General features: G+C 41.7%; 2 protein-coding genes across 2 annotated transcripts in view; one reads left to right on the forward strand and one right to left on the reverse strand.

Moving 5' to 3' along the window:
• Positions 1-20,460, forward strand: part of dtn (transmembrane protein 132C dtn) — a 577,141-nt gene extending 556,681 nt beyond the window's left edge. The window contains exons 5-11 of the mRNA XM_071586857.1: positions 3,859-4,002; positions 5,706-5,947; positions 7,845-8,028; positions 9,014-9,196; positions 12,816-13,007; positions 15,674-16,851; positions 17,297-20,460. Coding sequence (XP_071442958.1) covers positions 3,859-4,002; positions 5,706-5,947; positions 7,845-8,028; positions 9,014-9,196; positions 12,816-13,007; positions 15,674-16,851; positions 17,297-18,380 — 3,207 coding nt within the window. The 3' untranslated portion in view covers positions 18,381-20,460. The remainder of the gene's footprint in view (positions 1-3,858; positions 4,003-5,705; positions 5,948-7,844; positions 8,029-9,013; positions 9,197-12,815; positions 13,008-15,673; positions 16,852-17,296) is intronic.
• A 598-nt stretch (positions 20,461-21,058) lies between these two features.
• mRpL16 (mitochondrial ribosomal protein L16) lies at positions 21,059-27,955 on the reverse strand. Its single transcript, XM_071586912.1, has 6 exons — positions 27,699-27,955; positions 27,551-27,619; positions 25,328-25,485; positions 24,956-25,087; positions 21,527-21,637; positions 21,059-21,372 (listed from the first exon to the last, which is right to left on the reverse strand). The coding sequence occupies exons 1-6, from the start codon at positions 27,748-27,750 to the stop codon at positions 21,157-21,159; spliced, it is 738 nt and encodes a 245-aa protein (XP_071443013.1). The 5' UTR covers positions 27,751-27,955; the 3' UTR covers positions 21,059-21,156.
• Positions 27,956-27,981: the final 26 nt, after the last annotated feature.

Consider the following 27,981-nt stretch of genomic DNA (forward strand, 5'->3'; position numbering starts at 1 on the left):
CGGCCTTGAAGAGTCCCACACATGCACTCATACATGGCATGGCACCCTGCAAGCCAACGCTAAAGTGTGTGGCAGGAGATGATTTGACCTGACTAATTTTCACACAATATACTTTTCCCCCTCCGTAGCGCGGTCGGACTCGATTATTCTGATCCCTTCTCGTCCGCGAGAAAAATGACATCTTAAATGTATCTGTTCTACACTTAATCACTCTAATTTTATTGACATGATCTCTCCTACCATTGTACGATGGGGTAATAATACATTTTCAACATCATCACTGCTAAAGAGAGACACTTTCCATTTATGCTTGGTATTTTAATCTTAGGGAACACCCTAAGTGACTTCTACTCTATTTGAGCTAACGCCATCTATGACTATTCTTTTAACTCGAACATTGAAGTCTTTAATCCAATCCAGGATATTTTTACCTATGCCATATACTTCTAGCTTTGTGAGCGGTTTACTATTAGGTATTTGGTTGAAAACTTTTCCAAAACCTAGAAATACCATGTCTGCTGGAACATTGCTCTCTCCCAAACTAAAGATTCCAGGAACAAAAGGTGCAAATTGTGTCTCGCGGGATGTACCCTTTTGGAAACTGAGCTGGATTTTCATTGTTAACTCTGGACTGTCAAGGTACCTCACACTCAAGTTAATCATTACTTGACCCATGACCTTACATGATATGGATGTGAGGGAAATTAGTCTGTAATTGATCAGTTCCTTCTTATCACTTATGATTCATTGGAAAAATGACACCTTAAATCTATCTGTTCTACACTTAATCTCTCTAAATTTATCAACATGATCTCTCCAACTGTAGTATGATGGGGGTAATAATGCATCATCACTATAAAGACATACTTCCAATTTACGCCAGAGGTTTGATCTGTAATTCAACCTTCGCTCCACAGAGTGATTCCCAGCCTAGCTCCCCTAATATTTTTGATACACATCTCAATTTGCCATAACAACATTTTACGAATCTAGCTGCTTTACACTGCACGTGATCCAATTCAGCAATCAATCCAACTTCAAGAGGATCCCATTCATACTAGTAGGATATTCTGAATGAGATCTTAATGGTGTAAGATTACTCTTTATACCTTTTTATAACATTCGCCCTATACTCTTCTAATAAAGCATAATTTTCCTTTTCTTGTCCACATATACCTGATATATGTTTCACCCAGGAGAGGTTCCAAGTGAGTGTAATGCCTGTAGGCATTAAGGAGGGAATTGCTCTCTTTCCAAAAATTCATCGCTATGCACTTTTCATGTTTAATTCTAATTTTCAAGAATCTCATGAACATTGTATATATAGCATTCAAGTCATCTGCTAAAGCTATTTATCCTCGGGATTTTGGATATCTCTGTAAACAACTGAGTCTTCGGCAAATGAACATATCTTACTATTAACCACAGAGTTAATGTCATTAAAGTAAAGAAGGAATAAAAGAGGTCCAATAATAATTTCCTGTGGAAGTGTTTTCAGTCCTGGTCCTTTCTTTTTATGAAACCCTAACAAGACAGCGTGTTTTATCTGAATAACATTGAACAATTTTTTAAGCTGACCCTGAATTCTAGGGAAACAAGTGAGACTAACTTTCCTGACGTTACAATCGAGCCCATCACAAAGATATTTGCAATAATGGTAAATGGAGGAATGTGCCAACTTTGCAATGTAATACTGACCATAGTAAAGAGAGTGGTGCTTGCCTTAGTGCCAGAATTTTTATCATTAATTTTGAATACCTTGTTTCCTATAACTAACTGATTCTCCCATTGGACATCAAAGATATCTAGAGGGTGAATTATTTTCCTTTTCCTACATCACTTCCTTTACACTAGCCTCTTCTACAAAACCATGCATTAGGGAAATAGGATGGTTTGGTGGCTAGTGTACTGACTTCCAACCCCAAGGGTCCAGGTTCAAATCCCTGTGGGGTGAAATGTTTCAGGGGCATCTCAATCCGAATCCTATGTGGAGAGCTAGCTCATTAACGGATGTATTCTATCCATTGGATGGGACAGTTAAGCCGTGGACCCCTTAGCACACATTTCATCAGGAGTTGTCTAATGCTGGCACCAGAGTGCTCTCTCTCTCTCTCTCCACCCTTCCCCAATTCCCTTAAAATTCTACCCCTACCAAATAAATTACCCTCCAATCCGTAATGCCACAGAGACCTCATGTTAAATGCCTTTCCCCTAATAACTGTTACTACTAACTTTTCCTTCACATCTTCCTAAATCAGCCCTTATTTCATATGCTATGTAACTACACTGTCTGAGAACATGCCATAATCTTCCATTAATTAATCAAACCTAATCATAGTCAAATACATGTGAAGTTAAAAATTAACTGCTTTTGACACTAGAAGAGTTTACCATTTCACTGCACACTTACAGATGTATCAATGAAGGTGTAATTAAGGTATTGTTCACCTTTCATTTTGAGCAAGGACATGTCACTTTACTCAAGGGGAGACCTTTTTCTGGAGAGGGCTTGGAGAGGAATGAACAAAAGAAAGCCACCCAGCAGATTTTTGCTCAATCCTAAACAATCTTTCAAAACCCCTCTGTCCTTCCAGTTGCTTGAAGGCACCACAAATGAAGTGATCCACTCTCATAACTGTATAAGGCAATAGCAACTGACATTAGCATCATTGTCATCAATACAATATTTCTATACTACAACACTCCTCTCAGTTTTTCGGTCAGCTAACCATGCCTCATTCTTCTCCTCTTTGACATCTGCCATTACTTGTTTGCTCCATGTACATCTCATCACCCAACTTCCTCCCTCTGTAGTTTCCCTTGTTCACACATTGTCCCTCAACAACAGTCCTCATCAGTCCCTTGTGTCTCTAAATCTATCCGACCAGACAAAATATCCCTTATTCTTTTCAGAGTTTTCCATACAATCTCTCCCACACTCCCTAAAACCACTTTGTAAGCACTTTCATCTGTGCATTTGATTACCACACTTCACTTTGGCATCATTAGATAGCTCATTAAGTTCATAATCATCATTGGCTAGGAGTCTGGGTACATCTGATATGTCTTTTTTGAGCTTACTGTACTGCACTGAAAAACCCCAGGCCACCTTGAGTTCTTCCAGGCTAGGACCTTTTGCACATGAATATTTTTGTTGTAATGTTTTTCATATTTATCATACATATTGTCAAGTATTCAAGTAGGTATGTACATTGATGTATCTTCAAATCAGTAAAATTGATAGAATTATTTTATTCTGTAAATATGTAAAAGCTTCTGCACCAATAAATTATTGATTCTCACCATTACAGCAAAAGTCACTATCATGACTGCCCACATCATATCATTTATTTTTATAGTTATCTATGCGGGTATCTATGCTGACCCCATCCTCGTCTGCCATTCCAAGGGTCGCAGGTTTGATTCCCGCCTGGGTGGGTATTCCTCTTCCTAGGGCTTGGCTATTGGGGGTCGCGGTAGTCCAGGGGGTAGAGCATTGGACTGCTGGCCGGAGGGGCCCGGGTTCGATTCCTGGGCAAGGTACTCTGGGCACCTGCCGCTCAACCCAAGCTAAAGTGATTTTTTGGGAACCAGATCTTCCTGGGAAACCATAACCGGCAGAGGGAAAGGAACTGGCCCCCCTACCCTGATTTGTGAATTTCACATGCCGTCGGGCTTAGTACAGGGTGAACTCTACCATCACCTACCAAACCGACCTTCGGGTTGATAACTGTGTTTATGGTTTTTTTTTCTACGCAGATAAAACAGTACATATTCTAAATGTGTTTTCACCACATTGCAAAAGTACTTCTAGAGGCAGTAGTGAAATAAGAATTAATCTGTGTTTTTCCTTTTCAGAATTGGGAAGTCATGAATACAGCGATCCTCACGGGGAAGCAGATCTCCCAGGCAATGAAAGTGTTCATTGTGAGTCAGGCGGGGAAGGTGGCAGATGTCACACTCCAATCATCATGTCACTCTGGGGAGGAGAGTGTGCTCAAGGTAAGCACCATCCACTGTGTCACCACTGAAGACATTGAATGGTCATTTGCTTCAGAAGGACTTCCATTAGTTCATGAGACATCATGAAAGAAAATATGCAAGCACACAGGAATTTACCATTGAAAAGAACAAGTCTCCTTCATCAGAGCACTGAGTGTGAAGACGTTTTTCCTTGAGGAGCAACTTTTTCAGTCAGAATTATTTTTTCCCCGCAAAACTTCCAACACCGATAACAATCCCCTCACTGCACAGTGCATGCAACTCTGACAAAATATCCACCTGATATTTTCAACATTGAAATCTTTCTTTTTTATATTTTTTTTATATATAAACTAAAGAAGAGTCTTAGAAAGGCAACCTAAGGAACATTGAGAAAAATGAATACATCAAGGAGACCCTCGCCCATTAAATGATGTCAGATCCCATCGCAAATTACCCAATGTATTACTTAGCTATTACTCTGAAACAATTTAGACAATATCATTGATTGCGTCCTGTTTTCATTACAAAACTAATTTCCTATTGCCAGAGTATAAAGAATATTGCCTAAGCTTAATCACATAATTAACAATATTTACTAAACAGTCTTGTGAGGGTAAGAGAAAACAATTTATAATTATGGTCCAGCACAAACCAAATAAACCATCCAAAATGAACAACAATTACAAGATGATGAATAGCATTCCTGTATTATTCAAATTACAATGAATTGTTACTTTGATCTCTCTTTTTGTGGAGTAATGATCAAAGACAGGAAGAGATCTGGGTGGGACATAAAGCAAGCATAATTTTTATTAAGTTTATTATTATTATTTATTTTTCATAAGTTTCACTGGATAAATAAACTCTGTATTTTTTCACACAAAAAATATTTTATTGATATTACTTGGCATTTTTTTGTGAAAAAATAAAAGCTCATTTATTCAGTGATCATGAATTTTCACTAAGTAGAGCCTCCAAACAGCAACTTCATAATTTAGTTTTCTCATTAATCACCAACAAACTTTTCCTCCCAGTATATAATATATTGACTTTATAGGCTCTGGTTGACAAAAGAAATTGCAGTGCACTTGCATTTCATGAGAAGACCAAAAAAACTTCCTGAGGAGGATAATAGGGAAAGGGGGAGCATACTTAAATTCACCCCTTGTCCCTATCTCAAGGGACCAATTCACAAACAGTACATTGTAGTTCGCAGCACAACACGGCTTCAATCAGTATATATTATAATAAAAAACTAATGGTGGCAATTTTCCACTAGATAAGATTTATTGCATGACTGGGGTTCGATGTATTACATCATCTTCAGGTCTTGTAATACATCGAAACCCAGTCGTAAAATAAATATTTTCACGTGGAAAATTGCTACTATTCGCTCTTCGTTATGTTTGAATTCCACCACATGACATCTGATGCTACTCAACTTGCTTAGTACATACTATCTTTTAGCGCAATTTTACCCATTTAAACGTGGCATTAAAAAAATCACTAACGCCGATATTTCTCCTCGTCACAAAGTAATCCATGACAAATTAGTGTCCCCATCATGATATATCAGCCATTAAGAATTCACATTTAAATTTGAGATTGCCAAAGAATTTCCAATGGAGCACGATCAATTGCCATCAATTCGTCTTGTTTCCATTAACACGTAGCGTGCGTGAAAATTCTGTTAAAAAAATCTCTCCCTTCACCTCCACCAGGTGTCCTCATCTTGCAGTTCAGTGTATGTGGACGGTACAGAGCTTCGGGGTTCAACAAACGCAACCGTGGTGGTGGCCTATGGCACACACGTGGGTGTGGCAAAATTCACAGTTTGGGTGCCGGAGATGCCACTTGAAGTGGCCGTTGCAGATCCAAGACTGAGCCAAATCAAGGGATGGCGAGTGGTTGATGATGCAAAATCACTCATGCCAGCATCTTCACCTCGTCTCATATCCACAAGGTACGTAAGATGTCGCCTTCACAACCTCCCCATTAATATCCTAATAGGTCAAAGGAAGGAGGGCTTGCCACAGACCCCTCCCACGCACACACTACACTCTCTTGTGAATAGACTAGGCAACAGGAGAGGATTCCTAGTTGTTAGTCTCAAGACAAAGAGCAAATTGGAATGGGCTAATACTAATTTGTAAGAAGGAATTCACTAAAAGAGCTTAGGTGGTAGCACAAGTTATTGGGGGAGGTGATTAACAGTTGAAGTCATCTGTGCCATTGGGTGTACGCAGATGATTTGGGAGGAGAAGGCTGTTTATGGCGAAGGGGGAAGAGGATGGAGAGAGGGAAGCAGCACCAGCAATCGCCAGCCCTTCACGGAAGGCACCCAGAAGTCCACAATTGCGTGTCCTACCTGACAGGCAACATAAACAGAGACAGAAATGGCAATCTAAATAAAAATATGTCAACCATTGAGATATTTATACAAGAACAATGGATTGCTAAACTTACTCTACTCAAAATTCATATCGAACCCTTTATCCATGAGATAAGTCAGACTGGAATGACTTTTTAAAATGATTTTACACGAGGAATTTTTCTCAGTGAACTGATGCAATGTACAATGTCCATGTGTGTGTATTCATTGCTTGATAACTACGAAACTCTGGCTTTTCACTAATCACCTATAATCAGTAACACAACTTCACCGAGGGAAATTGCATGGGATCAATTAAACAATACTTTTCAAACACATTCATCAAGGGCGTTTTATTCTTAGGATCAGTTCACTGCAGCCTTCCATTCTTCTCTATTTGTTGTTCATTCCCTCGTCCCATGATGGCTTCCCTGTTTTACATCCTTGTCAATTTGCCCAGTATACTTGACTCTTTGGCTTCCTTCTGCAGAATCTTCCCTTCAATTTTCCCTTCTATATTATGCTTTCAACTAATCCATTGTAACTCCACAAGGTGTGTTTCCATTCCATTTAGCACTTCTCATTTGCCGTGGAGTGCTCTCCGTTTTGTCCTTTCCTCCTCCTCTGCTCTTCCATACACTTTGTCCTCATTCCTCACTTTGTCCATCCATTTGTAACCTCCAGCACCACGGTCCACATGCTCCTTCCTATTCTTCACCCTGGTCCACTCTCCTCTGGTCCATACCGTGAGTGGCATGTGCCGTAAGAAAGTCTTGAACAACTGCTTCCTCGGTTGCAGCCTCTGGCACTTTGAACAGAGCAGTAGCCTCTTCTCCATGAGCACCTTCTTTGCTCCAGCTATTCTTCCCTTGATATTTCACTCAAACTTCTTCCATCCCTGGTTTAACTTCCGCTGCTCTGGTGCAGATTAAGGATTCCACTTGCTCTGGTTTCACTCCTCAAATTGTGATACACGCCCTCAGCTTCTCCCTTCCATGACTCAGGGATTAAGGTTTTCTTCTTGCTGATGCTCCCATTATATTCCAGAAGTACTTGGTCCATACTTTTCACCACACAAATATTTAAATGTCCCTTTGTTCTTCATTATGACATGCACTTTTCATTACTTACTACCAAGCAGATAGTTTCCTATATCAGTTCCCCTCCAATAAATATCAATTGGGAATCTACAAATGTATACAATGTACTCTTTATGTAGGATTTGTGCAATATAGTAATTACATAAATGTTAACAGCATAATTAGTTGGACCCTACCGCATACAAAACAATCTTCCAAAGTCAGAGCAGTAAAATAAATCGAAGATAAGGATGAAGAGTCAATGAAAAAGGTGTAATTTTTGGTGAATGGAGATCAAAGGAAAAGTGCACCAAGTGGAGGGAAAAATTCCCTCCACTTGGTGCACCCAAGCATTTGGTGTATTTTAAAGCACATATCACACAACTAACAAAAACTTGAATTTTCGACAGCGGAGACGGAAAGAGGCTGCTGGATGAATTGGACCCGAGGAGATCTGGGGAATCACCACTGACAGGGATGTACAGAAACTGGGGCTCGCTGGGAGGAGGGAAGAAAGCAGGGATGGAGCAGCAGGAGCAGCCCATCCAGGAGCGACACATTTGCCGACTGAGATTCCAGCAGAGCCCAGTGGAGGTGAGCAAGTTGTCGCATCAAAGTGAAGCATCTAAAAGTTTGATTTAAAGGAAAAATATAGACGGGTGCTGGTAGGAGGAGAGCTGATCACTTATGCGCGAGATTATTGACCGGCTGACATCAAGATATTTCTTGATATAATCCATATTTTTCAAACTAAAGGCTATTTAAATCACAATGTTATCTCCTCAATATGGTAAAAGTGGGCCAACAAAAATAGGCTCTGCATTAAAGCCGTTATGCAACAGACGAAAAGTAGGAATTTCATGCAATCACTACTTTTTATGGTAATTCCAAGCTGCAGAACAATATTTCTTAGGTTTCTAACTTCAAAGTAACTAATTATGTAATTTCATGCTTACAAGAGCTATCTACTCCAATTATAACCTATCCCATTCTAATTCTCGTTGAATTGTCTATTACCTGCCTTATGGAAGCTACAAGTTTCACTATTACATTAACATTCCACATGCAACAGGAGCAAAGGAAAATATTTCTGGTCAAAATAGTTGCATTCTAGCTGCCTGCAAATTGTCTTTGTGAACAAGGAGACAAGAACTACCATAATTTTTTATCCTACTATTTTGCATCATGTTTCATTTGTTATCACCTTGGCAAATGTACAGTACATCATTTTTTAATATGATCAGAGCCAAATATAAATGACAATCTCAGAACTTGCTCTCATTGTTGTACAAATTTTTCAGTTTATCCTTCAGCTCACAGTCAGTCTGTGTACTGCTTTCAGCAACTAAACACTGCAAGGTTGGACAGGTAGCACAATGCCAAATTATATTTCAATAATTATTTCACTGCAAGTAATGGATTATTACTTTCACTAACCCAAAAGCCACATTTTATAGTTGTAAGAATAGTACAGGTAAATTTGGATTTAAATAAGAATGTAATGGAAGCGTAACAGCAGATTCCAAAAAGTCGCAACTACTTCACAATACTACTTCCTAATTCACTTCCCCTTCCTCAGGTCTACTCAAGATTCTATGCTCAAGACCATGACTCAGGCCGAGTATCTTACTTCATATCTCGTCGAACGTGGCTCCGAGTTACCGACTTGGTTCTGGCACTGCTGCGGGTGTCAGACACCAGAATCGCCTCCCTTGATGGACGGATACTCCAGGGCCAGAGTACTGGTCGCACCGAAGTCCAGGTATGTTACAAATTTCAATGCTCAACACTTCAAAAGACCTAAAATGCCAAAAATTGTGGCCTAAACAAGACAATTTTAAACACTCAATGTGCAAACTATCTATTAGCTCAAACTTTTTTTTCACATTTTATTTTTAACAAAAATATATATACAAGGTTTGTATAAAAAGTATCGGCAACAATTTTAAAAAAACTGGCATTAAATTGCTATTCAATTCTGAAATATTCCATCTTCCCCTCATTCTGTTCAACACGCTAATCCTTTTCTCCCTCCTACTTTGCTTCTATCATGCCCTCCCCTCTACCAGAGTATTAATCATTCCATCCCTAATTAAAATGCTATGAATCCATTTGTCCTGCCTCCTTGTGATTTCTCCCAGCAATCCTCTCTCCTTGCCTACCATACTGACTCATTTGTTTCCTTTTAGTCCATTTTACCTTCTCCACACCCACATTTCAAAAGCCTCCAATCTACACCAATCATCCTGCTTCAATGACCATGTTTCCATGCTGTGCATGACTACACTCCATATCACAGTTTTCACTTTTCTTTTCTTAAAACCTTTGCACTCAACATCCATTCCAGCAACTCCCATCTATTTCTGAAATTTTGCCTCATGCAGTTCTCATAATGACATCCCTCCCACTTTCACCAAACTGGTCCAAAACATACTGAGATACAGCAACTGTTCTGTAGGATCTAGATTTTGCCCGGCAATTTTTAATTTTAAGTTAGCCTTCCTCCTCCTCAAACACCTCAACCCCAGCTTTTGTTCATAAGATCTTCATCCCATACTATTCACACCGATTTCCTAATGTCAGTCAAGGCAATCAATGCATTAACACCTCTCTCCTCCTTCCCATCAATGCCGATTCACAATCCCTCCTGTCCCCCACAAAATGGTATATAAATAGACCGCAACTTGATTGATTGGTGATGACTCCTAAACGTTGAAACTAGAAGTACCAAGGCAAGAAATAATGAGCTCTATGGCCTCTCAGTTAAAATAAGAGGGGGAGAGGGGAAGAAACTCCAATGGCCGTAATAATTAGTCGCAACTCTCGTCAGACCAATTGCTGTGCTGGTTTAACGGGAACAACGTCAGGGACCAACCACTACCTCTCGACCAGAATACCCTCTGTGGTGGTTTACAGGAAATTAATCCACGTCAGGGACCACACACAGCCACACGCACACTATCCTGACTGGAATCCTTCACGAGGCTCTGAGACCCTGTTAAAGAATTTCAGATGGAGATGGAATCCTTCACGAGGCTGTATAGTAGACCCCGGTAAAAGATTCCAGGATATTCTCAAGCACACACTTTGTGACTGGTACAGACCAATCACACACACAAGCACTCAAGAAACACACACACACTCAAAAGGGCCCAGCTTCTGGGAGAATCTGGACTCAGGTATAAAGCGCAAACGAGGATATGCGTCAAACACGCGTGTTTCGGCCACAAGGTGGCCCTCTTCAGCAAACCGAAGGGAAAACACCTCCAGCACAAGGTTGAAAGTAAACAACCGGAGACAAACGTCAAATATATATATTAACTGTGGGAGTTAGGGGGCCAATCAAATTAGTGGGAAGATGGAAAGGGGAGGAGTACTTTAAACGTATTGGTAAAGAGGAAGGGGGGAGGGGAGGAAGGGGGGGAGGGGTGGAAGGGGGGGGAGGGGTGGAAGGGGGGGAGGGGTGGAAGGGGGGAGGGGTGGAAGGGGGGGAGGGGTGGAAGGGGGGAGGGGTGGAAGGGGGGGTGGAAGGGGGGGGAGGGGAGGAAGGTGGGGAGGAACAGAAACCAATGGACTGAGTGGACCAGGAAGGAGTAATTTGTGAAGGAGAAGGGAAGGGGGGGGGGGAATGAAAGGTATCCGGGTAACGGACTATGAAGGGTAAGTGGAGGGGGGGGGGAGGAAGAGAGAGCTTAGTACAACGGAAATTTGTTTGAAAACTGGAGAAGAAAACACTTCATAAGGGAATAAAGTGGGGAGAATAGAATTGGCCCTTTATCGCTGTTAACGACATTTTTGAATTTGTGTATAAAAATGCTTTAATATGCGTCCAAAAGGTGGTTGGCAGTCTGTTTGATCAGTTTCAGTTCCTTTTCTGATGTTCGATGGCCTTCCTCGAGTAAATGCAGGGCAATTTTAATCTGATCTGTTACATCTGAAATGGGCCAAATGTTCTTTGAATCTAGTTTTAATATTCCTCCGCGTCTGGCCGATGTAAGTTGAATCGCAAGAGGAGAAATTTATTTTGTAAATATCGGACTTATTTGAGGCGTCAATTTTGTCCTTGGCATTACCTAATAAATGTTTTAGTTTGTTGTTGCTGCTAAGGGATATATTAGTATCGACGGTTTTGAAAACCTTCCCTAGCCCTTTTGTTAATTGTGGGTGGAACGGAAGTTTGATATACCGAGGGGTTTTATGCTGTGTGAGGGTGGTTGTGTTTTGAACTAGTTTTTCATGCTTGCGCTTTTTTACTAGATTACTATCAGTAATCGACTCCTTAAAGCCATTTTGAATAGCTATAAGTTTGATGTTCTTTAATTCTTTGAAACAGTTGTTTCTATTCAGTGGAATATTCACTAATCTGTGTACAAGAGCATGGAATGAATGTTCCCAGTTTGTGACTTCCATGTGTAAACGAATCATGATGTATGTAAATGTTGGTACAGGTATGTGTTGGTTTGCGATACACCTCGTATGATATTTTAATATTTCTGGTTAATAGCAGATCAAGGAATGGAAGTTGGTTATTCTTTTCTAATTCGTAGGTAAATTTAATCGATGGGAATAGACATTGGGACGAAGTGTATCGCAAACCACAGAGGGTATTCTGGTGGAGAGGTTGTGGTTGGTCCCTGACGTTGTTCCCGTTAAACCAGCACAGCAATTGGTCTGACGAGAGTTGCGGCTAATTATTATGGCCATTGGAGTTTCTTCCCCCCCCCCCTCTTATTTTAGAAGTACCAAAATAAAGAACAGTGGAAAAATTACATTGTGTTCTTCATTAAATCAAAATGAACTTCCACAAAGTTGAGCCAGAAACCATCGAATGCATGCCTATATTTCAATCCTATCATTTAATCCTTAATCACAGACATCGAATGCTCCATCATGATGAGGTCCAACAACAAAATCCAAACATAGCATAAAGTGAAATTTCATTGGGAAACAAGATCCTGCATGCCTAACAAACCAAACCTCAATTATCTATTGGATTAAATTTTGTCAATACCACTGATTTTTTTTGTGTTTGGTCCACGCATAAACCTCTCAAAGGATCTCCTATACACCTGTCATTTATTCTCAATACTGTACACTGCGTCTGCTGGACAAATAAATATTTTTTTATTATTTTCTCTTTTCCATCCTTCCAAGCAATTTGATAATAACAATATATAATGCGTTTAATTCCTACAATATTTAAAAAAACTCAACATCTGAATTTAGCAATTGAACTCAAAACTAATTTCCAATGATACATAACAGTGTGTGTATAATTCAAAAAAATATTCAATTTCCAGCCTTAAAATATGGAAAGTGCTCAAACGATTAAATGGCTGAAATGATGAGACATAATTAAACTACTTTTTTCTTGTAAACAGGTACTGTCACCAATCAGTGGAAGAGTGGTTGGAGCCAAGGAGGTGCGTGTTGGCAATGATAAGGTGACCATCTTGAAACTTGGCGTCAGGGTGGTGTCTGGACTTCAGTTATCAATCACACCAGATGGCAGCATTGAGAATGGATACATTGCCGAGACATCAATCACAAGAAAACTGACTGCCCAGTATCAGGTCTGTGCCACAATCCTCTGCCTTGAGATCTATTCTTCAAATCTGTGTTTCAACAGAAATGCTGAATATGGCTGAATGTTAGACTAGTGACTAAGAGCAAGGAGGGCAGTCATTTCTTGGTTTAAAATTAAATTCAAATATTCTAGCTCTATTATCAGTTTCCATTTTCGACCATTCAGCTGCAAATATCAACAGATGTTGAATCTGTTTCTCCCCGGAACACTTCATCACCTAACACTGACATACATAGCTGAATCCCTACAAAAGAAACCTGATGCTAAGAGAGACAGTGAAAGCCTTTGCTTCAACGCTTGTCCTATGGTCTTCATGTGAACTAGAATTGCAATGCCAAAGGATCATAGTATCAGTAGATAGATTTTTAGGGGAGGTGACCGACAGCTGTCATTTGTGTCATTACGGATGGACAGGAAAGGATGAAGGGTGGAGAGAAACCTGGCATCGGCATAAGCCAACTCTCAACAACGAAAGGCACCAAGGGGTCCGCCGTTTAACTTCCCATCAGACCGACGGCGAACTCACTCAAATAGCTCTCCACAAAGCACCTCAAATACAGATTGGGATACCACTGAAAAACCACATTACTCCACCTCCAGGATTCAAACCCAGGTCCTTTGGGTGGGAAGCCAGTATGTTAGGCACCACACCATCCCGATCCCCTCATGGCACCAAGCTTAAAAATTTTTTACTTAATTTAATTACTTAGTGAATGTAGTTAAATATCATTAATGACAAGTGTTAAATAATTATGAAGTGAACTAGCTAAGTGGAGGATTTGGAATGACATAACAAACAGTTAGTTCAGGAGGATTCCTTGCCAGGATAACATCTTGATCAGAGCTAATTAAAACAAGACTGAAATGATGGAATCATTTTATTGAAAGATGTAGATTCCCAGGGCAATGAGGTGAGTACAGTAAAAACAGTAGAGAGGAATAGAAGAGATGAAAATTATGATATGAAGGGATAATTACATGAAAATTAAATTTATGACATTGATGAAATGAATAAGTCTCACAAAGAAGATTATCTTGGAAGAATGAATGAGGATAACTACAGAAGAAGAATCGTTTAGTCAAAAGGAAGATGTTGAAAGAGCATTTATAGCTATCAGGAAAATCAATTTTTTGGGGAAAGATAAAAGTGGAGGATTGTATCAAACAAACCTTCGGATTGACAACTGTAGCTGATGACGATGTTTTTCTGCTGGTGTATTTACTCCTTCCAATCATAAAGCGCTACTTTCTGCAGTCAGTGAACCCCGAAACAACGATCCATTCATTATCCACTTTCTGCTTTTGAAAATCGCCAAAATATGATCATTCATACACAACAGACTTAATTTAAGAACGGAATTCCACTAGAGAATAAAATGTTAATCAAACGGCATGCAGATAAATTTCCCCAAAAAATTGTATTCGGCTACCCAATTTAAAAATAACATTTCTAACGACTTGAATGCCTTTCATTTAGAGTGACTGCATTTTCAGAGATTTTGAAGGCTGTTGCGATCAATCGCGTCTTCTAGAGTTAAATCATGACTACACAACTACTTAGTACATACAGCATCAATGCTCAGGAAAGATTTCCACCAGGACGACAGACGGGATCGTGTTAAACGGCAATTTGACCCCAATACGAAGTAACTTAGTGCGAAATGTAGGTTAAATCAGGCACCTGCTTTCTTTCATTGCACTACATTCTCGACGGTTCAGTCATTCGGTCAAACGACCGATTCTCATTTAACATAGAGGGCAACAGAAATTTACAGCATTCAATTTTTCCAGAAGGTATGGCGTCAGTTCAAAAAGTCATAAGGAAGTGCTACGAGACTCATTTCAAAAGCGTAATATTAAATTCGTTTAAAAATCATTCCATCGCATACACATCATACATAGTAAACAAATAAAATCATTGTTCTGTTAAAAAAATGCGCATGGATAAATTGACGCGTGGTAATTGTTTTTTAGGTATGCATTGTGCGTCAAACGCAACAAGTGTTTTCTATCAGTAATGCCAAAATACATTGAATTATATTTAATACCTAACTGTACAAGTTATGCCAAATGTTAGACTCTTTCGCGGAGACATCGGGGGCTCTGGATGTCCTGAGCCTTAGTCCTGTGCTCTTGTGTTATCCACACACCACTACTATCCCACCATTGCCACGTTATTTGCTATTACAAGAATATTGCAGGCAATGTTGATGGGATTCGCATTGCAATTCCAGCCAATCTGTTTAGGCATGTCCAATCGATAATGTTAATAGTTTCCCCAAAATATGAATGCATTATATGGAATATTTCTAAGCGCTCGTGTATCAACAAAAATATCTCAACTGCCAATTAAATATTTGCAAAAACTATTTCAAATTTCTATATAATCAATCAAATCCAAGAAATGTTTCAATTACCTATAAAGAAACAAAATATATGCAACATGTAAAACTATTTCAATAAACAGGAACATATGTAGTATGCTGCATCACAATTAGCCATCGATAAGACCTGTGACTCAGAGGAATATGTAATCCCTTCAGGTGGCTGGACGCCATGCTCTCTTTCTTTCCTGTCCTCTCTCGTGACTTCAGTCGACATGGTAGTTTCATGTCAGCCCGACTAATTGACCCGACCCACTCGTGTCCGCAGGAGGGACTTCTAGACATCGACGTCGAGTTCAGCGATGGGACGAGGACTCCCCTCCGACAGGTGTCCGTCACCGACTACCAGCTGGCCGTGGACAGTCTGGACACGGACGTGGTGGCCTTCGCCCCGATGCTCGCCTCGCCTCACCCTAGGGTCATCGCCGTAGGTGAGGGCCGTGGCGACCTTCTGCACATCTCCCTCATGCTCCCGGAGCGATGCCCCCGGGCGAGGGCCGCAGCACCTGGCCAGTCGGGCCTCCCCCCGGCCAGACGCAAGGCGTCAACGCCCCCGCAGTCCCCGCCCCTCGCCTCCGCCTACGCCAGGGTGGAGGTGCACTTCGCCCGCCTCGACTCCGCCCTCCGCCCGGACTTCGTGCAGAACGACGGCGAGGGTGGGCCACTCTCGGCCAACGGCGGCGTCGGCAAGGGCGCCTTCAAGGGTCGCGACGGGCGGGTGCCAGGCGACCTGCAGGACATCCTCATCGGTATCCCCCTCAAGGACGAGAACGACCACGAGCCCACGGTACAGGCGAGGCAGCACGTGTCCGGCGGCGGGGCGTCGTCGACCGGGGCAAGGTCCGGCCACCGGGTGCACATGACCCCGCTCGAGATCGGCATGTACGTGCTTCTGGGGGCCTTCTGCTTCGCCATCGTGGTGTTCGTGGTGTCCTGCGTGGTGTACGCGTCCCGGTTCAAGGAGGTCGGTGGACAGGGGATGGGTGGGGGCCTGGGGATCGGCGGCGGCGGCGGTCTAGGCGGGGGCGGCTCCCTGGGGGCCGGAGGGGGCGTCAACAAGCTGGGGCGGGGGGCGAAGCGGGAGTCGACCACCAACGCCCACGACTGGGTGTGGCTGGGCCGGGCCACGCTGGAGAGGGCTTCGGGAATGGGGGTGGTCGGCAGGGCCTTCGGGCCGACGGAGGGCGGCGAGGCGGAGGCCATCAGGATCACCGCCAATCCCAACTACAGGGAAGACACCGCTGCCCCCGGGGAATCGGGGATCGTGTCGACGACCGTCTTCGAGGTGACGCACGCAGGCCAGGCCCAGAGGCCTTCCATCGACACGTCCACCTACTGCAAGGGGAACCCCGGCCGATCCTCGGACAACCTGATCCTGCAGCACGGCATTCCGCAGAACAACAACGCTGCTGGGGGTTTTGTGGAGATAGATAAGGCGTGGATGAAGTATGTAAAGCAGCCAAATAGTACCCCCACCCAACAACCACCGCCCACATTAGCACCGCTTGCGACAAATCCCTCACCCCGCCACCCCAATCACTCGCACCCCAAGTTGGCGGAGAGGTCAAAGAGACGAGAGCAGTCGAGGGGCGTGAGAAGAGGCGGTCACCCCTGATTTTACGGGGGGGACCTCCTCTCTCCCCGACCGCGGTCTCCCGAATGACCCCGTCCGCCAACTCCCCCCCGCTGCACCCATTGAGTAAATTATAAAGAGAAACCGTTCCCCCACCACAAGGCATGTCACCTCATAAACCAGCATGCGAGTCTTGCTTTACTGCTTGCCGTACATTACACCTCGCCCTGGAGGCACGTATGATGTAGCCGCGCAGTGCCCAGGTTTTTTCTTGTCTCATTGATGGTCTCTTCCTCCCTCCCCCGCCCGCGACAGTAGGGGAGGCGGAAGGGGAGAGGACGCTTTGCCCCCGACTCCCCCGCCGCACGGCATCCCCGACGGTGGCTGCCTCCCCCTGGGCGGGCCCTACGTCGAGGGCGAGGGGGCGGTCGAGTACAGGCCTCCGGTGCCACCGCACCGGAACATCGGCGTGGCGCGCATCGGGCCCGTGAGGACCCAGGTCCCCGCGCCTGGATTCCACGACGTCAGCACCGCCCACGGGAAGGAGAGCAGCGACGTCAGCTCTCCGTCCCCGCCACCGCCCCCGCCCAAGGAGCGGCGCTCGTGTCGCAAGGAGCAGCACCACGACGGCGGGGGGGCGTGGGGCGGCGTCCGGGTGCTACCAAGGGGGGGCGACAGTGGCTCTCCCAGGGGAGGGGCCCGGCACCACCACCATCACCATCACCACCACCACCACCACAAGCACCACAAGGGCGGCGGCGTCGAGAGCGGGGCGGAGGCGGCGAAGGGGGCGAGGCCCCGGGCGGCGAGGGCCCGCGAGGAGGGCGGTGGGGCCCGCGTCGACGAGGGGGCCCTCAGGGTGGCGCGGGGCGAGGAAGGGGGCGAGAGCACGGGCGACGAGGAGGCGGTGGGCCGGAGGGCCACGGACCACGGGGACTCGTTCCGGCGGGACCTCGGGGTGGTGGGCGGAGGGTCGGACGAAGCTCCCGAGCCCATGTTCGCCATCTACGCAGACGGCGAGGCGTCCGGGTACTCCAGCACTGGAGCCGTCCAGGAGATGGGGGGGAAGGGCGCGGACAGCAGCCAAGACGAGTCGTCGGACATGAGCCAGGCCAACATCGTGGGGAACCCCATGTTCTCCGATCCGAAAGAATTCGAGAGGAAGAGGCAACTCCTGCTGCAGTCGAGGAAATTCGGGGGCCAGACGGAGGTCGTCGGAAGGACCAAGGAGGGGCGCTGTTGGGAGGATGGCAAGGAGGGCAGCCATATGGGTGGCCAATACTCATCTTCGCAGCAGGCGAGCCCATACAGCAAGAAGGATGTGGATTTGGATCTTGACCTTCTGATGGACTACAGGAAAATCATGGAGTACTTTGACAGTCTGAAGGAATCAAATGCATGAATCCCACAGCAGGTTCATAGGAGGTTTATGAAGCTCAAATAGTTGAGAAAATGATGTGTACAATAGTATAACAGGTATGGAGGCGTTTCCTTGAAGGTCACTGATTTTGGTAACATAATTGTTGCCTGCAAATCAAACCAGTGAAATGACGGGATATCGCTTAAGTCGTCAATAATTTTTAACTGCTAAATGACGGAACTCAACACATGAAACCAAAGTATACTCAAGACTCATCAGACCATCTCCCATAACTGCCCTCATTGTATAAGTCTTGATATTCCTCACAACATGAGTGGAGAGTACGTATTAAACATGCTAAAGATGAAATCCGTTGACCTAACCTTCCAAAGATGGTAAAATATCAAAAATACAAGGCTTTCAAGTAATGGCATCCGATTTAAAGGTGTAGATTGAGGTTAAGTTCACAAATTCATGTAAGCTTTTGTAGGCATTGAAAAATTCATATCCACACATCTTACTTATGATGCTATGACTGAGTTATAAATGAAATAACATTAATGGTTGTATAAAATCATATCAAAGCTAATTGAATGTGAGACAAGTCTTTTAGGGAGGTTTAGAAGTGTAAAGGAAGTTAAGTACTTAAGTGAGTGTCTCTTGTTTGTGTATGTGAGTGTGTGGTGTAAAATAGGCAATCAATGTTCCTAAAATTTATCTCAGAAAGCAAGTATTCAAACAACGCCATGTGTTTTGCCATGAAAGTCAGCATTATTTATCTGTGCTGCTCTGTCTCTGTAACATACTTGCCAACCAACACATTAAAATGGCATTACATGAACTGTTTGAACCCTATGAGTTACTTCTGACAAATGTCTTAAGCATGAATTTTCATAGTTTTATTATGAAAATGTTTTCTTTTCCTATGTATAGAAATTATGTTAAAGTATTTATTTTTACCATTATAGTAAATTAGTACATTTATACAAGAATGTATGTAAATATAACTACCAACTGACACTGTCAGAACCAATAAGAAGCACAATTTTCCCATGTTTCAATTGGCAATAGGGTGTTATGCTAGTCCAAAATGACCCACAGTCATTAATTGTTACGTACATAAATATCATCATTACCTAAATTAAAATGTGTAGACAAACTGTTACACTAAATGCAAATTATATTTGACATTTTAAACCTCATTCACATAATTATAAGCTAATTACAACCTAGGCTCTCTTTTAATGAGCTAATGGAAACAGTTCAAGGCAATGTGTTCAAATCACTCGGGACATGAAACAAGGTTTTTAAATGTTTCCTCAACAGTTTTTTAAGCAAAAACTACGCAGATCACAAAATATCTCATTGCCATCAACATTTTTCATAGAACGAGATTGCATGACTAATAGCCATTACAATCCAACGAATTTGTGTAATTTTTTTTATTCACAAAAATAAAAAGCACGTCACGGGCAGTTAAAAGGTTCAAACTTGGCACTTTTATAAGGAAAGCTTTAGTGACTGTAGAGAGAAAAGAATGAGTCTTTAGCCTGATAACAAAAAACACCACTGGTAAAAGACTTGCAGAGCTGCTAATCATAATTTATATGCATTTGTAATGATAGTATTGAGAAGTCATCGGGAAAATTATAATAATGGCATGCAACCCCTTTAAAATAAACCTGCAAAAATACTTCTAATATATATATTGACTATGTATATCCAAAAATATCTAAATTAAGTGGAATGGAATAAAATCTCCACACTACAGAGATTCATGTTATGTAAAAGCTGGAATGAAGTGTTGATGTAATCTGAAGATTTCTCTGGATTCTGAATACATGAGTCAGCTTATGCTTTCTATGTATTGAATTGGCATGGCTAAGTCATACCTTTCGCTTTGCATCGACTTGTGAAATCATTCTAAAAATATACAATGGTGTGAAGTAATGCCATAGCCAGTTATGCTCAATATGATAGCCTGCCTCTCCATCCTCAAGGGATGACATTATTTGCATATGTGTGCCAGCATTCATGTTCATACTACGAGATTGACCTATATTTCCAATTTGTGTGTAGCTATGGTGCAGCATATCACAAAGGTTGTTTTGAAAGTAGAAAGGCAAAGAAATCATGGAAATGCTACAAGTAAATCTCCAATAAAATAGCCAAATTGAATGGATAATGGCTTTAGAAAACATCAAATCCATATGCTAATGTACATACAAGAATATCTAAAACTGACTGTACAAGAAACCTTATAGAATGTACTCCCACATATTTCATTTCCAATCTATAATTAATGTATTAGTTATAGGTAATATTTGGTGAACCCATGTGTTTTATATTGTCTTGCCAAAATAAAGTGAAAAAGGTTCTTGTTACAAATAGAATCAATATGAAACTTGCATGAAAGTGTTAAACTGTCACTATGTCAATTTTGAGTCTACCAAATGTACCTCAGACTCCATTTGTTGGGCTTTACACATAAATCTGAAAACAAAAAAAAGGATATTCTCCGCAAAGTCACCTCAATCAAATTCCCATTCATGCTGCATGAAGATTCACAAAGGAAGATGTTGTTGCCGAGTGGCATTTCATGTTTGTTTCATGCAGTTGCAATTAAAATAAAGACTCATTAGAACATAAACCAAAGTTTGTAGATGCTCATTTTGTTAAAAAATGGATTATTACAAAAAAGAAATGCTTTCATTTATTTATTTAACAAGTTTATTCCACAATTCGTCATACAAAGCATCATCCAGGAAATTTAGTCTACGCAACACTTAAATCCAATGAAAACCAACTCATCACAGCGCTACCGATATTTTCCATACCACACTTTATCATAAGGTGATATCCACTTGTGGCAACCTCCTAAATTGTTCTGCACTATGTACTTGAATGTGTATGGGTTGACATTCTCACTCTCCAGCCTCGCCTCCTCCTCCCTCGCCCTCTGCATTGTCTCCTGACTCACAGCCTCTGCTTTGAAGGGTAGTTTGTGGGCAACCTGGTGCAGGAATCCTTTGACCTGCAATCCCCCCACCCCAAAGCAAAGGGCACACAACTTAGAACAGATTCATGGCCTGTTACAACCGGGAGGGAAATTGCAAAATTGGACAGAGTGTAAGGGAAAATAGAAAGGGAATCCTTCCTTCCACACACAAACACACAATACCCCTTACCTCATCAAACTCGCACCTGCCAGCAACTTCCACAATTATACGACCTGCTTTAATTGGCGTCACATAATGGTCAATTGCTCCTTTACCCCCTCCCATGCGCTGTCCTTGACCCTAAATTGGCACAGAAAAACCATTTATTAGGATTGTCTCAAGTAGATTCAGTGCTATTTTCGTCAAAATATGAAAGTAAATTCAATTTCACAGAAGTCTGAAGAGCAGAAAGCTAACTCACAGAGCAATAATAGGTATTAAGTGCTTGATGCCACAACTTATGCTTCGATTGAGACATTCACGTTCCTACTGCACTTACCATTTGCTTGGCGTACAATGCATTCGCATGGAAAAATATAAAAGAGCCACTTTTTGTTCCTCAAAGCAATTAACGTAGACGGTAGAAGTAAACGGGAAACAGATTAAATCCACCCCGAAATGAATTTATTTTCATGAGATTATGAAAAATTCTCTTTTTCTATGAGTCACAATAGACCTCAAGGCTTAAAGACTTTCCGAAAATGCTTACCGCCAGACATATCGAGGTTGTGCAAATGAAGCATATCGCATACGCTGGGGCCAACTACTGGACATGAATCAAAATCCCTCTCACGCACCAACCAACCAACTGATTGCCAAGACTGAAACCTTTATGGAGAACAAGATGTATTTCCAAATAGATTAAGCCTTTAAGCCATGGGGTCAACTATACATATATTTCAACAGCAAAGTACTTCAGCATTCTCTTTTTTTGGGTGACTATAATTGATGTGCATACATAAATATTGCTGGAAAAGCAAAGCAACACATACAGCCTGTAGCCCACAGCTGACATTGAAAAGATGCGACAGAAAATTCTGCATTGAATCAATAAGCTTTCAATAAGTAATACTGAAAACCACTGTGTGTGTGCTTTAAATCTAACGTGCTTTGTGGAGGAGAAGGGTGGAAATTTTCCATTTAAAAAAGAGAAGACTCACAGTACTTGATAATAAATATTACAACTCCCAATCATGAAAACAGTGCTCACTCTTTACAGCGAGTGAGAGGAGGAATGGATAAGGAGTACTTTAAACTAATAAACTCCCAAGCGCATGCATACCAGATTACTTCACACTTTTACAAAAATTAAAATGTACAATGCAAACATTTTCAGTTGAAGAGACGGCCGTTTGATGGGTGATCCAAGGAGGTTGGCTCAAATCTGCATAGCATTTGACTACATTTTCAAATCACTAACAAATAAAATGTGAGCGGTTGAAACTAAAACACACTTCTACATTATCGACAGCATCATCAAATTGTGAATAGCTTTGTGTGTCTCCATGTGCCATTTCAAATGTGAAAAAAGAGAATAAAACTATGGTACAAGAAAGATTATCTGGTTGATGTCATTTCCCTAGGCATGAATACTCTCTTACAATTAATATTAAAGATAAATTGAATTAAATGTTCTCTCTGACTGGAGTAAATCCATTTTCATTAAGCCTAATTCAAACGAGGATGTCATTCCATTATGAGCACGTAGTTTGTCTGTTTCATTGGACAATAGGCAGGAGGGCTAGGAAAATGCAACAGCATTCAAACTGTACACACAAACGATTGACCACGCACCTGCGCTGAGGTAACTGGCTCAGCAGAGCGAATGCTTCGTTCGTCTTGGTTAAAAACACTTAAAGAGTGCTGAGTGAAGTCTTCCTGATTTTGCAGGCCTTATTAATGACTTGCAAGCATCCAATGAGGCCATCAGCGTAAAGGTGCTTCCACAAATAGCCAGCAGCAAATGTCCTTCACTCACCTAACAATTAATTGACTTAGCTTACCTGCTCGCAAAATATGAAATCTCTCCCCATTACAAACTCTCCAGGTATATAGCTCAAATCCTGATCCAGTAATCACGCAAAGTGTTTTAATTTCCCAAATCTGAATCACTTACCCGAGGGAAAAACATTCATGTGTTGCCTCGGAAAGGAAATTCAAAACCCATAAATGCAATGGAGCAAATTTTGAAGAATTTCACAAATGCATGGTGAGATTGTTTCTCTCACTGTCAATAAATTTTGAACTCTTCATTGCTTTGTCTAAATACTCACCAATAATAATAATTCAATATTTCACTGAAATTTTAAACAATATCTTTTGACATTAAGTCTTCCGACTACATTACAACTAAGTTACATTATTTGCATCGTACAAATGGTATCTTAATGTTATGACATTCATTCTATAAGTAAAGAGACAAATGGCTATAACTCAAAAAACAGATTATTGGATTCTTACAAAATTTGGGCTGTTTTTCAACATAATCGCCCCCAACACTTATGCACGCGTCCCATTTTTCTTGTAGCTTCCTCATTCCTTGGGCAAAGAATTCTTTTGGTTGACCCCAAAACCACTTTTGCACTGCTTCCTTGATGTTGCTGACAAATTTTTTTGTACATAAGGCTTCTATGAGTAGTCCAAACAGGTAAAACTCAGACGTGGCAAGTTCTGGACTGTGCGCGGGAGGAGGTAATACCTCCCAACCCAATTCTTGAAGCTTATCATGGGTCAGCCACGGGTCAGGTATGAGATGGTGTTGTTGAGCTGAAAAATGACTGCTTTTGCCAAGAGTCCATGGCATTTGCTCCTCCTTAAGTTTGCATTCCAGCATCTCAGAATAGTACTGGCTTTTGAAAGCTCACTGATCTTCAAGGAAATTGCAGTAAACGACCCCGTGAGTCCCAAAAGATGAGCATCACTTTACCTGCAGAGGGTTGAACCTAGAACTTTTTGTGAACGGTAGAGCTGGAGTTTCTACTCCGTTACTCTGTCTCATGGTCTCCAGATCATAGTGATCGAACCAGACCTCGTCACAAGTCACTATTAATTCAAAAAAGCCTCTCTTTCAATCAAACTTGGTCGCTTCAAGTCTTGACCCAATGGAGAGAGTCGATTATTTATAAGCACAGGTAAGCTGCCTGGGATTCCATCTTGCACATGTTTTTCTCTACTTTAAATGGTTATGAATACATGTGAACAGTTTAAACACTTACTTGAACTTCCTTAGCCATTATTTCTGTTATCGTAATTCTTCTGTTATCATGAATAAGCCCAACGATTCTGGATTCTGACGAGGGACCAGACACTTAGACTGAACATCCACTCCAGGGGTTCATTACCCACACTTAATCGACCACTATTAAACCAATCAAACCACTTTTAAACATTTGTTGCATGGTTCATAAAACTTTTCCTGTATTGCATCAATATTCTAGAAAGTATTTCACTTGGTTTTACACCTCCTGCGACTAAAAATCCAATGGCAGAGCGCTGCTCTACCAAGGAGCAATCCTTTGCAAGTGCTCAAGGTGCAAATTTTGGAATGCTCAGATTAGTCCTCCTTTCAATCGGCACTTGCAGACTCCATGTGTCGTCACTGGGAAATGAAGAACTCACCTTTTTAGTCACCGCCTGCCATGGTGGGTCCACCCTCCAAATAGCAAACATCCTGTTTGTATCCAAATGCCGGCCAATGGTCAGCCGGATCATTTCAAAGTGGCCCCACTTCAGACGTCCTCCTCCAAGGGCCTGTGCATGATGAGATTTTGGAGGACCAGGTGTAAAACTCAACAATACAGACATTATTACAAAATTAGAATATTACCAATGCAATATTACAAAACACCAGTCAAACATTTTGCAACACCTGATGTTCCTGAGGAATGCTATCATACTAAGCAACAAATATTAGCATGAAAATAGAAAGGTTATTGAAGAGGGAAAATCCACAATGAGTGAGATGAAAAATAGTATCTCATTTGTACAAACCATTATTCCAAACTGATTGTGAATTAAGTTGTTATTCACCAGCTCAGGGCCTCTCATAAACCTTAAGCATTTCATCATTTTCGGTGGTCGCAAGTTCGATGGATATTGAGGAACTTTCTCAAAGTACCTTAATTTTGACCTTTCAGGTATCTCCATGCCTAAAACGCAAACACAATTTGAGGTAGTAAAGGTATACTTGCACTCACAAATCTGTCAATAATTTATAAAATTGTTGCATTAAATAAATAAGAGAATGCATCTGGCATCATTTTTAGAGAGTGCTTTCCTGACATCAGAAAGCATTTCTTTCTCATCTAAGGAATGCTTACAGTGCCTATATTCATATTATTACCCAGGAGTGAATCAAAAAACAAAAGATGTTGAGTTAAACACTTGATGAAATGCAAAATTGTTAACAGCATATGATTCATTCAAGGTTGTCTACTAATTTAAACATTTTGGATTTATTTATTTCTTTTTATTTATTTATATATCAACTATATTTGGGCAAGCTGAGACTCTATAGTACCTTCTTCCACCTACCCCTTATACATTACAATAAAGACAATCACAAAATGCCCAGGTCCTACACAGAGTAAAACCCACCTAGGTGGGACTCAAACCCACAACCTCTAGTTTGGCAGGCAAGAGCATTACCCCGTAGCCACTGAGATCAGCCATGATGGTCCATAACGACAATTCACTTATAAGTATCCCAAGAACTTCACATGTCATTGCCCTGATTTGCTTCTAACATCATTTTTTTTGTGTTCTTTTGCCTGCTCTCAAGAAAGCCTGCTCACTCCCCACCCCTGTCCCACTTGCCCAATGCTCTTGATCACTAGTCCTATCCACCTATATCCCTTTTATAATTTTCCCCACTAACTCCCCATCTGCTACCACGTCATGAATAGTTTCATGGAAAACTTTGTGGAATTGTTCCATTATGAGTAATGTTAAAACAAAACTTTGTATACTCCTCTAAATTGTAAAAAACTCTTCTACTACCCTATTTAAAATCTTAAAGTTTAACTTTTGATCTGCCCAACTTATTCCACCTATTCCCATCCACAGGAAAATCTCAAAACCCTTCAATTAACTGCAATCTAGAAAATAACAACCACAATTAGACATGCATTACTCCATTTCCTTTAGGTTGTTGCCTCCTAATTTAATGTTCAACTTAAACTTCTACTTGTGTGAAAGGGCTTGTATGTTCCGATAACCCCCAGAGCTGTGCTGGCGGAAGTAATAATAATTGCTCCTGGTAGGGTCACCCATGCCAGATAGGTCGAAGGTTAGGAGCCAGACAAAAGTAGTCTACGCAGCATCTGTTCCTCAGTGAGGCGGCTGCAATGGCATCTGAGCCCAGTGGGGTGGTAAGTCATGGTGTCACATAAAAAACACTATTGAGGAAGGCAACGGGAAACCACCTCAATTATCATTCCCAAGAAAAATATGATGGACGATAGAGATATTTTGAGTCCTGGCAACCACGGGGTTCGGCCCAATCGGCTGTGTGACGTGCCCGCCAGTGGGGGAGGCAAGGCTTCCGCGGTCGTCATCCCACGAAACCCTGGCAAGGGAAAACCGGCAGCAGCAGGTCAGAAGACGCAGGAGAAGAAGACCACATTAGTTAGAATAGGAATGTGGAATGTTAGGACAATGATGAGAACAGGAAAACTGGAGAATGTTAAGCGAGAGATGGAAAGGGGAAATATAGATATTTTAGGTCTATGCGAGGTGAGATGGAAGGATAGCGGGGATTACCCGAGTAATCAATATAGAATAATATACAGCGGTTGCCACAGTATGAAATGAAGAGGTAGGAAGAAGCGTAGTCAACATAGAGCAGGTAACAGATAGATTATTAATAGTAGAGATAAAAGCAGAGCAAAGCAAGTCCGTCACCCAGCAGTAGTAGCCTTGCAAAACTGGGGAATGTAAGTTTTCCACATTAATTGTCTCAGGAAAAACCTCGCACTTTTATATTGACCGATTATTTTTCTATCAAATCTCCTATTGCACACAGGAAAACATTCACCTTTTTACAAGGCTTTTCTTACGCCGCTATATCTGGCTCGATTACTTTGTTAAGAATTCAAAATATAGTATGGACCGGATGATGATACCGACGGAAAAGTCGACATGAAAAGAGTAAGATATCTGCCACTCTTACAGAGCCACAGGTCTTCAAATAAGTACACGACACATACGGCTTACCTTTATATTTTTCCGGAGGAAGGAAGTTCTTAAGACCTGCGACCTGCACATCCCAAACGCACCCAAGCACTTATAAAAAATGAGAACATTGAATTAAGCTTCACTTAAAATCTGCATTTTTGTTAATATTTGGTACAACCCCACACACCTTTCCCTTGATTAAGAGAGACCCTGGCAAGCAGCTGTGTTAATAATGACATTTTGTATTTTACTTCAATCCGTTGTTCCGTTACAGTGATAAGATGATTGTCTTTAAGAGAGCACACTGCCTCAAACAAATTTACAGCATAACAGCTGCCTAAATTCACTATTTAACGCTGACCGACTCTCTAGCATTCAAGCTCATAATTTCATTTTACAGAGCCATCGGTACCATATTCAGATATTCGCATTTACGCATCACCACCGACTTTTCACAAATACTTGAAACA

Source organism: Hetaerina americana, unplaced genomic scaffold (genome assembly GCF_022747635.1).
Source record: "Hetaerina americana unplaced genomic scaffold, ioHetAmer1.1.p SCAF_27, whole genome shotgun sequence".
In the NCBI taxonomy this organism is placed as follows: Eukaryota; Metazoa; Arthropoda; class Insecta; order Odonata; family Calopterygidae; genus Hetaerina; species Hetaerina americana.